The sequence below is a fragment of the Phytophthora sojae genome (assembly GCF_000149755.1).
Source record: "Phytophthora sojae unplaced genomic scaffold PHYSOscaffold_3, whole genome shotgun sequence".
Classification (NCBI taxonomy): domain Eukaryota; phylum Oomycota; class Peronosporomycetes; order Peronosporales; family Peronosporaceae; genus Phytophthora; species Phytophthora sojae.
The window spans coordinates 5,396,877-5,409,048 of NW_009258117.1; the positions used below are offsets into that span (position 1 = coordinate 5,396,877).

The 12,172-nt window shown below is 58.9% G+C and overlaps 5 protein-coding genes across 5 annotated transcripts; 2 read left to right on the forward strand and 3 right to left on the reverse strand.

Annotated features, from left to right (window-relative positions):
• Window positions 1–103: 103 nt before the first annotated feature.
• PHYSODRAFT_493298 (hypothetical protein) lies at window positions 104–2,431 on the reverse strand (the record flags this gene model as incomplete). The annotated part of the gene is made up of 6 exons (XM_009525421.1): window positions 104–315; window positions 394–496; window positions 569–763; window positions 836–1,080; window positions 1,204–1,861; window positions 1,937–2,431. The coding sequence occupies 6 exons, from the start codon at window positions 2,429–2,431 to the stop codon at window positions 104–106; spliced, it is 1,908 nt and encodes a 635-aa protein (XP_009523716.1).
• Window positions 2,432–3,124: 693 nt separating this feature from the next.
• Window positions 3,125–4,621, reverse strand: PHYSODRAFT_259676 (hypothetical protein; the record flags this gene model as incomplete). Its single annotated transcript, XM_009525422.1, has 1 exon — window positions 3,125–4,621. The coding sequence occupies one exon, from the start codon at window positions 4,619–4,621 to the stop codon at window positions 3,125–3,127; it is 1,497 nt and encodes a 498-aa protein (XP_009523717.1).
• A 349-nt stretch (window positions 4,622–4,970) lies between these two features.
• On the reverse strand, window positions 4,971–5,259 carry PHYSODRAFT_259444 (hypothetical protein; the record flags this gene model as incomplete). The annotated part of the gene is made up of 2 exons (XM_009525423.1): window positions 4,971–5,136; window positions 5,220–5,259. Coding segments are annotated over 2 exons (206 nt in total), but the record flags the coding sequence as incomplete, so codon positions are not given.
• Window positions 5,260–7,085: 1,826 nt separating this feature from the next.
• PHYSODRAFT_489418 (hypothetical protein) lies at window positions 7,086–8,703 on the forward strand (the record flags this gene model as incomplete). The annotated part of the gene is made up of 4 exons (XM_009525424.1): window positions 7,086–7,130; window positions 7,197–7,492; window positions 7,561–8,085; window positions 8,154–8,703. The coding sequence occupies 4 exons, from the start codon at window positions 7,086–7,088 to the stop codon at window positions 8,701–8,703; spliced, it is 1,416 nt and encodes a 471-aa protein (XP_009523719.1).
• Window positions 8,704–9,093: 390 nt separating this feature from the next.
• Window positions 9,094–12,153, forward strand: PHYSODRAFT_350670 (hypothetical protein; the record flags this gene model as incomplete). The annotated part of the gene is made up of 6 exons (XM_009525425.1): window positions 9,094–9,201; window positions 9,270–9,527; window positions 9,604–9,690; window positions 9,773–9,808; window positions 10,292–11,920; window positions 11,998–12,153. The coding sequence occupies 6 exons, from the start codon at window positions 9,094–9,096 to the stop codon at window positions 12,151–12,153; spliced, it is 2,274 nt and encodes a 757-aa protein (XP_009523720.1).
• Window positions 12,154–12,172: the final 19 nt, after the last annotated feature.

Below are 12,172 nucleotides of genomic sequence, written 5' to 3' on the forward strand. Positions count from 1 at the left end.
TCAATTCGCTGCCATTTAACGCTTAGCAGAGCACATTTCAACTGTACAGACAGATAAGCCAGGTGTGCGCCGACGCACCCTCGGAAACGCAAAATTGTTGTCGTCACCGCAGCGTGGCGAAGATCTCCTGCAAGTTCTTCCGCAGCAGGAAGCGCTGGTCTTCCGTCAGCTCGTGCGCGTCGCACATGGTCTCCACAAACGACTCGATCTGCGCGAGAGGCACTTCAAACTCGAGCATGCTCAGCGTGAACGAGCCCAGTTGGCCGAATACGATGTTGTGCACGCGGCACACTGCCTCTTCGCGCGACGGCAAGCCTACAACATTGTACGCAACACGAAGTCAAGCTCCGTTACAGCCTTTTAGGAGTTGTTGTACCATCGACGCAGACTTACCATCGTGTTTGGGTCCGCCACTCGGGAGCTCTTCCCACGGACATGGCTGTGGCGTCCGCTGCAGCTCTTCACCGATCGCTAGCAAGAGCGCCTTCTCCCAAAACTAACAGCAACACAAGCAATCACTGTAAGAAGGAAGTCCCGATCACAGCTGCAGTGAGGGCTTAGTACTTACCGATGGCGTCTTCCAAATGGCGTGCTTCTTCACCTCTTCCTGTAAATATGTTCGAGAGGCACCGCGTCCAATTCCCCCGCCATGAAGCAGCGGGTGTGATTCGTCCACATACTGAAGCAACTCCTCACTCGTACGCTCCGTGTAGTCTCTGCAGTCTGCGCACAGTGAGGATCTGCGTCGTCTTAAGTCATCAGCCTCTTCGTCTACTCGATGAGTGCATCCATTGCGCGGAGGCTCCCCACTATTCAGTTTGTCTCCACTCGACACCGATGCAGTATCTTGCTGCGATTTCGGGTAATAGAATGTCTCGGCCAGAATCATCGCCGTCTTGGCCGCTTTGATATCGTCCTCCCGAACGCACTCATCGAGGAACGCATTGAAGCAAACGACAAGAGCATCAAAACTCGCTTTATCCTTGACCTTCGTCTCTAGGCTCCGTTGCCGATTCAAGCACTTCACAAACAAGGCGCGTCCTTCCGCTGTTTTGCACGTATCGCGCACGAGAGCCTCACCTGATGACTTGGCGCGATGATTGCTGGATGCTTGTGGCGACGGGACAGACTCACCATCAGTTGCGGTGCTTGCTGGTGGCCGAGGAAGCTCTTCATATTCTTCCACTTCACTAAACGACGGACCATGTTCTGCATCCTCGCCGAAATAGCGGTGAAGAGCGGCGCTCATCGGGGTCTGCATAAGCACACTATGCGGGCTGTCCAACGGTGTCACTGAAGTCATAGCGGCGACAGCAGCATTGATCCGTCTTGGAGAGGATGACGCTGTTGTCGAGGCCGTTGATGAGGTCGGCGACGCAAATGAGCCATCCTCGATGCTGCTTCGGCGTTCCAGCAGGCCAAGCGGGTGTCGTCGAGTGGCGGCTGCATGGTCCACCTGCATCTTACTCCACTGCCAATCCAGCAACGCCAGCGCTTTCCCCTGGAAGTGCATGTTGTCCGGGTCCCGCTGGTTATGGATGAGCAGCTGGATATCCTCCGCACGGCTCAAGCTCTGCACGTGCGTTTCGAGCGACGCCAGCATTTGCTGCGAGACCTGCAGTCGCTCCTTCTCCACGTGAAGAAACCGGTGCAAGCTCGCATTGAGCTGGTCCAGCCTCTCCTCCTCCGCCTTCTGATACGCCACACTCACAGCCATCGTCATCTCGTCCCTGGCGATAATGCGGTTGTACATGGTCGTCTTGGCTCGAGCCCGAGCCATCACCGCCTGAGCCTGCTCCTCCTCACACCTGGCGACTCGAGCAGCCAGTCGCTGCAACTCAAACTCCGGCACACCAATACCCTGCACCACCAGAATACAAAAACTCAATCAGACCGCCGCGTTCTCCACTTCCTCTCAATACTTCAACTGACTCACATGCAGCGCGAGTCTCTGTCTGTCCTTGGCGTCGCGCAGTTCGGCCGAGGCTTTGCTCAGTCTGCTGGCCGCCTCCTTGTGGGCGGCTGTAGCCTCCTCGTACTCGTTGTTGGCGTTGAGGATCTCGCCCTGCAGCGTCTGGATGTACGTCTCGGACGCGTCCTGCAGCGACTCGAGCGGCCCCGCGACCTGCTCGTCCAGCACCTGCGCCATGAGCAGCTGCTGCCTGCAGCTGGCGTCCACGAAGCCGCGCAGCTCCAGCAGCGCGCGGCGAACGCCCGTGCCCGGCTCCTCCAGCGCGCCGATCTCGTCCAGCAGGAGCTCGCGGAGCTGCTCGCTCGCGCCGCGCTCCGCCTCGGCCTTGCGCCGGAAGAACGCCACCAGGCCCTGCAGACTGCGCTTGCCCTTGTCCGCGTGCTCGTAGATGGCGCCGAACGGCACCTGGCAGAACGTGCGGCGCCAGTGATTCTCCTCGTCCGCCCACGTGGTCGCCATGCTCGACTTGCGTCTCTAACTGAAGCTGGTAAAGTGTAAGTTCGGGGTCTTTTATGCTCTTGTGCTGTTGGACTGCGTTCACAGTTGGGAAGAGTAATATTTGACTTGTGATTTGTATGAGGCGTACAATTGTAACTGCGGTTAGAGGCACTTGGCCAAGTTGAAGTTGTCGTGCAAGTGGTCTGGTCAAAAGTGTATTCTGTCTGCACAAATGGTGGCGCTCTCACTTGCTCGCGATGTCTGTCCTATTACGCGCGATCGTCTATGACGTCGCCACTCGTTTCACTCTCTCTCTCTCTCTCTCTCTCTCTCTCTCTCTCTCTCTCTCTCTCTCGTCTGCAAACTACCTAAGTGCTAGCTATCTCCTACTCGACTATTTCGCTACCGACTAATAACCTCCCCACGTTCCGATCGTCTGCTCACTCGTTCGCTCGCCAAGCACACTCACGCCTCCCCGATCCTCGTTCTGCTCAGCTCTGTTAGTCCTTGTATTCGTACGTGAGGAACTCCACCGCTGCGACGCCTCATCAGCTGCTGCCGACCATTTCCTCCGTCGACTTCGTTCTCTTCTGCACGCGTGACGAGCGGCAGGAGAGTGCGAATATGCTCAAGCGTGAGCTATGTAATGGACTAGCGTGCTAGGCACAAACGGATGCCTGCGCTGCCCCGCTGGATCTTAATCGGAGCCGCTTTCTATCTGTACTGCCGATGGTACTCTGCTGCGGACGAGGGCAGGTCGTATTCCAGGGACGTGGGCTCCTTGCGCAGATCGTCCGCGTCGTGTGTTGCTTCACCGCTCATCATCCGCCCGAACGATGCCGAGTCGAGCGGGTGTTCAGCGGCTCCGGTCTCGTGCTGCTGCTGCTGCTCGTGTGCGCGGTTGGATGGGAGATAATCTTGCTGCAAAAATCCGCCCAACGAGCTGTATGGCGCGCTGTTGCCGCCCTCCGAGTGCATTCCGAATGTACCTCGGCCGACACCGTTGCCTCCAAAACCCCGGTCAATCGACAGACCAATGCCCATCATCCCGTTGCCAAATCCATCCCCGCTAGGATTGACAGCGACCCCATCGTTATTTCCATAGCCGTTGTCGCCGTGCCAGGCACTTGAGCCGTGCAGCGGAGTTCCACCGTTGCGCTGGTTGGAGAACATGGAGAAGAGCGGGGCAGGAGCAGGCGGCAACGGCGGTTGCTGCTGCTGCTGGCTGGGCGGTAATGACGGAGAGCCCCACGACTGCTGCTTCCACGGCGCCGCTTGCCACGATAGATTTGAAGATGACTCGGCGGTATCATCCACAAGGCCGTGCGGCAAATAGCTTGACTCGGAAGGCGACCCGAGAGGAATGTCCGCAGAGAGCTGTGGGCCCGAACTAGGAGACAGCTTCCACTGCTCGATTACCGGGTCATTGTCAAGAGGATGCAGAGCAACGTCCAACGGTGACAGGTGTCCATTCGTAGCTGATACGGTGGCTGCATCAACCAGGTGATCCGACGACCCACGCGACGACGAGCTTGCTGACAGCGGTGGTGAAGCTGCGCTGCTGCCTCCACCCAGAATGCCCCCACCGCGCGACGATCCACCATCCACAAGCACGAGGCTGGAGAGGGCATCGGCAACACCACTCATTGTGGAGGTATCGAGACTGATACCGTTGCCCACGCTGCTGGCATCTCCGTTACTGGAGAGAGGTCGGGGAGACGTCACTAAAGAAGACGGGAGCATGGCATTCGAGCTCGCAGTCTTCGGCAAGCCCCGACCGCCGAACCGCACAGCCGCTGCGTAGCCTCCCAGCATGCCGTTGGGCATGAGGTTGGCGGAAGCCGACGTTGTCCGGCTTAGCTTCTCAGACCCCATCGCAGCAGCAAGTCCACTGGTCGATGGAACGCTGCCAGAGAGCGATACAGGTGGTGTCGTTGAAATGCTAAGGTCGTCCAGACTCCCCACTGACCCAGGGCCAGAGGGACCACTGAAAGAGCCCCCACGCGACGATACCGACCGCGGAGGAGGCACGTCCGTGCGCGGGACAGCGCGCTTCACCTCCACCGACTTACCGTCGATCACGTGGTTCTTGTCCTGTAAAACCAGCTCCACACTGGCTTCACTTTCGAAAATGACAAAACCAAAGCCACGCGACTTGTTCGTCTCGCGATTGAACATCACCTCGGCTGACACCACCTTGCCGTACTGCATAAAATACTTCTTAAAGTCCGCTACGAAAGGAAGAGGGAGACAATGACGTTAGTCAAGCATCTACATTCCGCTCAAAACACAGCCGCCGCCGACACGTACCATCCTTCGTTTCATAATGTAAGCCGCCCACGAATATTTTTTTCGTGGCGCCGACAGCACTGTTCGCGCTGATGCTGGATATTGAATTGCTAACATTGCCGCGACTTGACGACGATCCACTCCCGATATCCCGCATGCTCTCTGCCCGCGGAACGGCTCGCTTAGCTTCAACCTGCACGACGAAGCACGAGATAGTCAGTGATCGAGCTAAAACTCGATAACGGCAAGAAGGAGAAAGCGCCGACGTACTCTACGGCTGTCTAGGATGTGGTTGGGCTGTGCCAACGCTCTATCAACACACGCAGGGTCCGCATACGTAATAAATCCGAAGCCTCGTGATCGTCTAGAAATCGGGTCCTTCATCACCACGGCGTCCGTGACTGTGCCGTACGCACCGAAGTACGACCGGAGTTTCTCTGCAAAACAATAAGCACAACACTATCAGTCCACAGCGCTCGTCCTTCCTCCCTCCCCTCAGCCAAGCGCTCTCTCCACTTACCGTCGGTCGTCTCGTACGAGAGTCCGCCGATGAAGATTTTTCTGCATACAAAAACAAACACAATTCGAACACGTGGTCAGCTACCGAGCGCTCCCTCCCCCTCCCGCTTCCCCCCTGTCTCGACCGCTGCACGAAGCACCAGCCCAGGCCAAGGAGGAAGGCTCTGCATCGCATACGAGAGCTGCAGCAAGTAGCTACACAGAGCGAATGAATGAACAAGCGTCCTCACCCTAACTTGGTTGTGTCTGCCATCCTCGAGTCGCCCAATGCGCTAAGTTGGAGCCAAGTTGTAAAGTCGGAGAGTGTAGTGCAGGCGTCAGCAGATGCTGCGGTCGCTTGTGCGGTGTGTAGTTGCGCTGCTGTGCGGCTGTGCGGCTCGCGCTGGCTTGGACTGGGGCCGAGGCGGGGCCGAAGCGCAGGGAATCCTCTGGCAAACGCTCCCTCAGTCGGCTCCCGGCGGGGCTGGCAGCGCGTGCGCAGGAGTCTTCCTCTTCTCTTCTCCTCTCTCTCCTCTCCGGGTTGCGGCCTGCGGCGGGTGCGTGCGGCCGGCAAGGAGACGCGTGCTGTGCTGTGCTGTGCTGTGTGAGTCTTGCGCTGCAAAGCTTCTCGCGCTTTTGGATGTCGTTCGGTCGGCGTGTTGGTTTTAGTTCAGGTCGACTCTCGGGGCCGGCTAGCGACAATATTGCGATAGCGTAAGCAACCAGATGGCGGCGTGGAGAACTGCGATTGGTGCGCAGTTTCAAAGTGAACTGGGATTGGCAGATCTGGTTTGACTTTCAAGTTTCAGGTTTGTGGTTGATTATGTAGGCTGAATTTCCAGCCACGTCCGACCCCGAAGACAACGGCACTCTCTGCGCATACGCCACCAAGCGCCCGCCGCCTGCTCCTAGAGCACGCAGTTCATGAGTATTTTATTGACGCGGGGTTGCTCGCTGGCTCGCGTGCGCGCTGTGTAGCAGGCACCGGCACCGGGGTCTTCGAGAATCTCCATCAACTCCGCTGCTGAGAAAAATGACTTGGGCTGAGTATGGCCTCTCCATGCCACCTCGGACGCTGGATAAGTGAGCCTTCGACGCGCGCCTCCCCTATTCGCGCTACGTACGAACTTCACTCGGCTGGGAGCCCTCGCGGTTTGCCGGCCTTGGCCGTCGCTGAGTCAGAGCCCGCCGCAGCTTCTGCTGTGCCCCGAGATGGGGATTGCCACGCGCCACGCGCCAGCGCGCTGGCGCTGAGCGGCCACCAAGACCCTATTTGGACGTAAACCTGCGTTCGACTGCGTAATTTGCAGCACAGACTCACTCAGTCCAATGCAGAAGCCCAGCACTGCTATTATAATAGCACGGAACTGCCGTCATGCTGTGGAAGCATTACATATTGCCTGCAGCTCCCTGCATGGTGTCAAGGGATCCAGCGAGGTCGACCGTCGAGATGCAGCATCCGAGTTCCAGGTTCTAGTCCAGTAATTAAGTTCAACTTGGACCGGTTAACCTGGAACCGTTAAATCCGTGTACCATCCCTTCGGTACCCTTTGCGGTGGTGCCTTTAGGCCGCACACTTCCTCCGTCTGTGTAGGTAGGTAGCTCGAGGATCGCTTCGCCCATGTCCGCGCTGCTCCTGCGTCGCTCCGTGGCGTCCGTGGCGGCGGCCTCGCGGCCCTCGCACCCGCTGCTGCGCGCCTCCTCCGCCTGCGCCGCCTTCAGCTCCGAGGCCGCGGCCGAGAAGAAGCCGCTGAGCGACACACTGCGCGAGCTGCGCGCCAGCGAGCACTTCGACCTGATCGTGATCGGCAGCGGCCCCGCCGGCCAGAAGTGCGCCATCGACAGCGCCAAGCACGGCAAGTCCGTGGCCATCATCGACAAGCGCGACATGATGGGCGGCGTCTGCGTGCACACGGGCACGGTGCCCTCCAAGGTGAAAGAAGCATGCTGGTGAATACAGGGGGCTATTGTACTGTATCTGACGCTGCTCTGCCTGCAGACGTTCCGCGAGGCCGCGCTGCACTTGACGGGGTACCGGCACAAGGCCTTCTACAACGGCCAGGCGGGCCCGAGCAAGCGCTTCGGCGTGGAGGACATCCTGCAGCGCGTCAAGAAGGTGGAGGACGCCGAGACGGACATCACCCGCCACCAGCTCATGCGCAACGGTGTGCAGCTCATCAACGGCACGGCCCGCTTCCTGCCGGGCAACAACCACATGGTGGCCGTGCTCTCCAACGAGTCGTACGAGACGGCCACGGACGCCAAGCGCCACACCAGCGCCGACATCTGCAAGCGGTAATGGCAGTTTTGCCCCCTGCGAGCTGTCTTGTTGCCACAGGCACTAACGATTGCATTGTTTACAGTGTGCTGACGGCCGACAAGTTCCTGGTTTGCGTGGGCACGCGTCCGGCGCGTCGCCCGGACATCCCGTTCGATGGCGAGACGATCTTTGACAGTGACCAGCTGCTGTGGGGCAAGGTGAAGACCGTCCCGCGCCGCCTGATTGTCGTGGGTGCCGGCGTTGTCGGAATGGAGTACGCGTCGATGATGACGATCATCCCTGGCACGGACGTGACGGTGATCGACGGGCGCCAGGAGATCCTCAACATGGCGGACAAGGAGGTGTCCGAGGCGCTGTGCTACTCGATGGCTCAGACTGGAACCCGTTTCTTGGTTGGCGAGACCATTAAGAGCGTTGAGAAGACCCCCAAGGGCGAGGTTTTCGTGCATCTGGAGAGCGGCAAGACTGTGGTCGGTGACGGTCTGCTGTACACGGTTGGACGCCAGGGCAACGTGGAGGGTCTGAACCTCGAGGCAGTCGGACTCGTGCCGGACAAACGCGGACGCATCAAGGTGGACAACAACTTCCAGACTGCGGTGCCTCATATGTACGTGAAATCTCGTGGTTGAAAGCGTAGATTCTTCAGATACTGACTTTGTATTTTACGGTATGCAGTTATGCTGCAGGTGACATCATCGGTTTCCCGGGCCTTGCCTCGACCTCGATGGAGCAGGGACGTCTTGCTTCCGTTCACATGCGCACGTCCAAGCCGCTGAACAACAAGGAGCTTTCTGACGACAAGAAGATGGATGACCCGGACCGCGTGCGTACTCGTATGCGCTCGGGTGAAGTGTTCCCGTTCGGCATCTACACCGTGCCGGAGATCTCGATGGTGGGCAAGAACGAGCAGCAGCTCACCAAGGAGCAGGTCCCGTACGAGGTGGGCATGGCTCGCTACGAGGAGCTGGCCAGGGGTCAGATGCTGGGCGGTTTGCCCGGTTTCTTGAAGATTATCTTCTGCCCCGAAACCCTCAAGATCCTGGGAGTGCACGCGATTGGCGAGGGTGCTACGGAGATTATTCACATTGGCCAGGTGGTCATGTCGACGGGTGGCACCCTGGAGTACTTCCGCAACGCTGTGTTCAACTACCCGACGCTTGCGGAGGCGTACCGCGTCGCTGCACTCAACGGCCTCCGTAAGATTGACCGCTTGCAGGACGAGTAAGCTTGGCGTTGCGTGGTTCAGCAGCAGAGACGGAAGACAACGGAAAGCCAGCAACCTCATGAATGGATCAGCGATAGACATTCAGATAAAACCGACGCAAAAAAATTGAGTACCAGGAACAACACGTTTGATTTAGCCTCGTGAAGCGGCGCATTGATGCCAAATGGGCCAAGCAAGCAGCGCTCTGTGGTCGTCGCGGGAAGTCTGCGACTTGAACGAGGAGCGGATCGAGGAGATCCACATGATCACCTCACGTGTGAATGACCACCGGTGAAGTTAAGCGCGGCCTGTTCTTGTGTTGACTTGCCTCTGTCTGCTGCGCCCGCAGTTCCGCCCAAGGAGATCCACCGCATCCGACGGAAGTACAAGGCCCTCGTGAAGGGCGAAGACATGACCAAGGACGAATTCTACTCGCTGCCAGCCGTCTCAGTCAACCCGCTGCGGGACCAATTGTTCAAGTCGCTGGAGCTGTCGCCAGCGCAGACGATCACCTTCGCTGTGCGTTCCAAAGACCCCAAAAATATCTGGAATCGGAACTGAGCTCATTGAGGCCCGCGCATTTGCAGGAGTTCGCCAAGTTCGTCCAGATCTTTAGCTACAGCAGCCCTCAAGACGCCAAGCTCAAAGGTTTGGGCCCCAGCAGCAGCTTGTGCTCCATCCTGACACACCATGACAACCTGTCACCACTCGCAGAAGCGTTCAAGGTCCACGACTTCGACGGCGACGGCAAAATCTCCCGCGACGACCTGCGCGCGTACTGCGCGCTCGTGTTCCCCAAGGTCCTGGACAGCGAGGGCGACTCCGCCGCGCAGGCTCAGCAGGAGGTCATAGTATCCGTCTGTATCCACATCGGGTAAACCGACACAACGGTCCGGTGCATTGACAAATTTTGTGCTGCAGGTGCTGGAGACGCTGATCGAGCACGTCATGAGCGAGGCCTCGTCGGCGCCGGGCAGAGACTTCCTCCTCTACGACGACTTTGTCAAGGCGAGTCGGCCTGCATTCGGAGACATACACATAACGAACGCTCTGTAGACGACTAACCGCGCGGCCACTTCAACGTGCACAGGTGATCCAATCGACGGACTTCGAGAGCCGGCTCATCGTCCCGTTCTGACCGCGACACCACGCTCCACACGTCAATGCGTCGCCGCATCGCGATCCCATTTCTCCATCGAAACGGCAGCACCATGCAGCGGTCGGTGTTCGATGTAGTGGAGTGGGGTGGGTCCCCAACTATTGCCAGCAGCATCGCATCTGGAGCCACTTGGGTAAAATCAGCACCTTATTAGCACTGGATTTTCAGTAAAATAACGCTTTTTCATGGCAAAATTCCATCGAATACAAATCCCAAGTCACGTCGGCGGCTAGGGGACTTCCATACATTCTCCCCAATCTCCACCTGCGCTGAACTGTCTTTTCGGCCAGCAAGGAAGTGAGATTGCGCTCATTTGAGCTGGGGGTGTGCGGACGGTTGTTGCGCGAGTGAGCAGCTTCCTGCCGACCTACCTAATACGCCAGGCGCCGGCACCGGACTCACGCAGGCAGGCAGGCAACCGACAGGCCGACAGACTCGTTGATGGCGAAGGACGCGCAGGTGCGCGGCGAAGACGGCGCCATGCCCATGGACAACACGGCGCTGCTGGCCGGCGCCAACTACGACAAGCTCACGACGCCCAACGGCGGGGACACGCCCGTGGCGGCGGGCCGCGCGTCGGCCGCGCCCTCGCAGCGGGCGGAGCAGCAGCAGCAGGACGCGTCTCCGGAGCAGGAGCAGGGCGAGGGCTACGACGACCTCATGCACGGCATCAACTCGTTCTGGGCCATCGTGTTCCCCGTGTGCGTGACCATGATCGTGGCCAGCCTCGTGGTGGTCAACTACCGCAGCTCCAGCATCGAGGCGTCCATGTCCACGTACCTCGTGTACGGCAACTCGGGCTCGGACTCGAGCAGCAGCAGCGGCGGCGCGGGCATCGGCGAGTCGCTCGTCAACGCGCTCGTGATCATCGGCGCCATCGCCGTGCTGACCTTCGGCATGGCGCTGCTGTACAAGTACAACTGCATGAAGTTCCTGAGCGGCTACATCATGTTCGCGTCCACGGCTATCCTGAGCTTCGTGGGTGGCCAGCTCGTGGACGAGATCGTGAACGACCAGTTCGGCTGGGCCGTGGACTGGCCCTCGTTCCTCTTCGTCATGATCAACTTCGGCTTCGTGGGCGTCATCTCCATCTTCTACCAGAAGGGGACGCCCAAGTTCGTGCAGAACGGCTACCTCGTCATGGTCAGCGTCATCCTGGCCTGGGAGTTCTCCATGTGGCCCGAGTGGACGACCATCACGTTCTGCGTCATGTTCGCGTGCTACGACCTGTGCGCCGTGCTCACGCCCTGCGGCCCGCTCAAGTACCTCATTGGGCTCATCCAAGAGAAGCAGGCGCCGCTGCCGGGTCTGCTGTACGAGGCCGACGTGCGCGACGGTGTCTCGCACGACCACCACAGGCAACAGCAGCAGCAGCAGCAACAACAACAGCAGCGCCAGCAGCAGCAGCAGCAGCAGCAGCGTCAACAACAACAGCAACAGCAGCCGCAGGAGCAGCCGCGTCGTCCCAAGAACGCGCCGACGGACGACGTCACTACTGCGCCGCGTCCGTCATCGTCGACTACGTCGCAGTCGTCCAGCAACAGCAACCAGAACAGCAACGCCAACGCGTCCGTCACGAACAGCACCCGCAACTTGCCTCCTCAAGTGCCGGCGGCGGCTGAGCCTTCGACGGGCGCAGAGCGTGAAGACCGCACCGACTCGTCCCCGATCCCGTTGATGGCTTCTGGACGTCCACGCAACGTGGCCGAGTCGAGCTTCACCACGTACGAATGCGAGACGATGGAGGCCCTCGTCGACCTGTTGACTCAGTTCTACGAGACTTTCAGCCCAGAGGATACGTGGAAGGCGCCCCAGGTGGCGGAGAAGTTCTTCGCCACGCAGGACCGCTTGTGGCTGCTGATCTTCCACAAGTATTATGTCTGCTCGTGCTCCATGGACATGCCCTGCCCCGTGCAGGCGAGACGCGAGCGTCGCCAACGTCAACGCGAGGAGGAAGACGAGGACGACAAGACCATCAAGCTGGGCCTGGGTGACTTCATCTTCTACAGTGTGCTGGTCGGCCGTGCCGCCATCAAGGACTTCTCGACGTTTGCTGTCACCTTCGTTTGCATCGTGATGGTACGTCGCTCTCTTTGTTTCTGTGGGATGTGATGTAGTCCAGCTGAGCTAACATATTGTTGATTTACAATGTACAGGGTCTCGGTGGCACATTGTTCCTGCTTGCTGTGTTACACAAGGCGTTGCCGGCGCTGCCTATCTCGATCTTTCTGGCCACGATCTTCTACTTCCTGACCGAGTACATCTTCATCGATTTCTGCAGTTTCATGATGACGTTCCCAGCCGCAGTGTAGTGGAAAAGATATTGAAAAA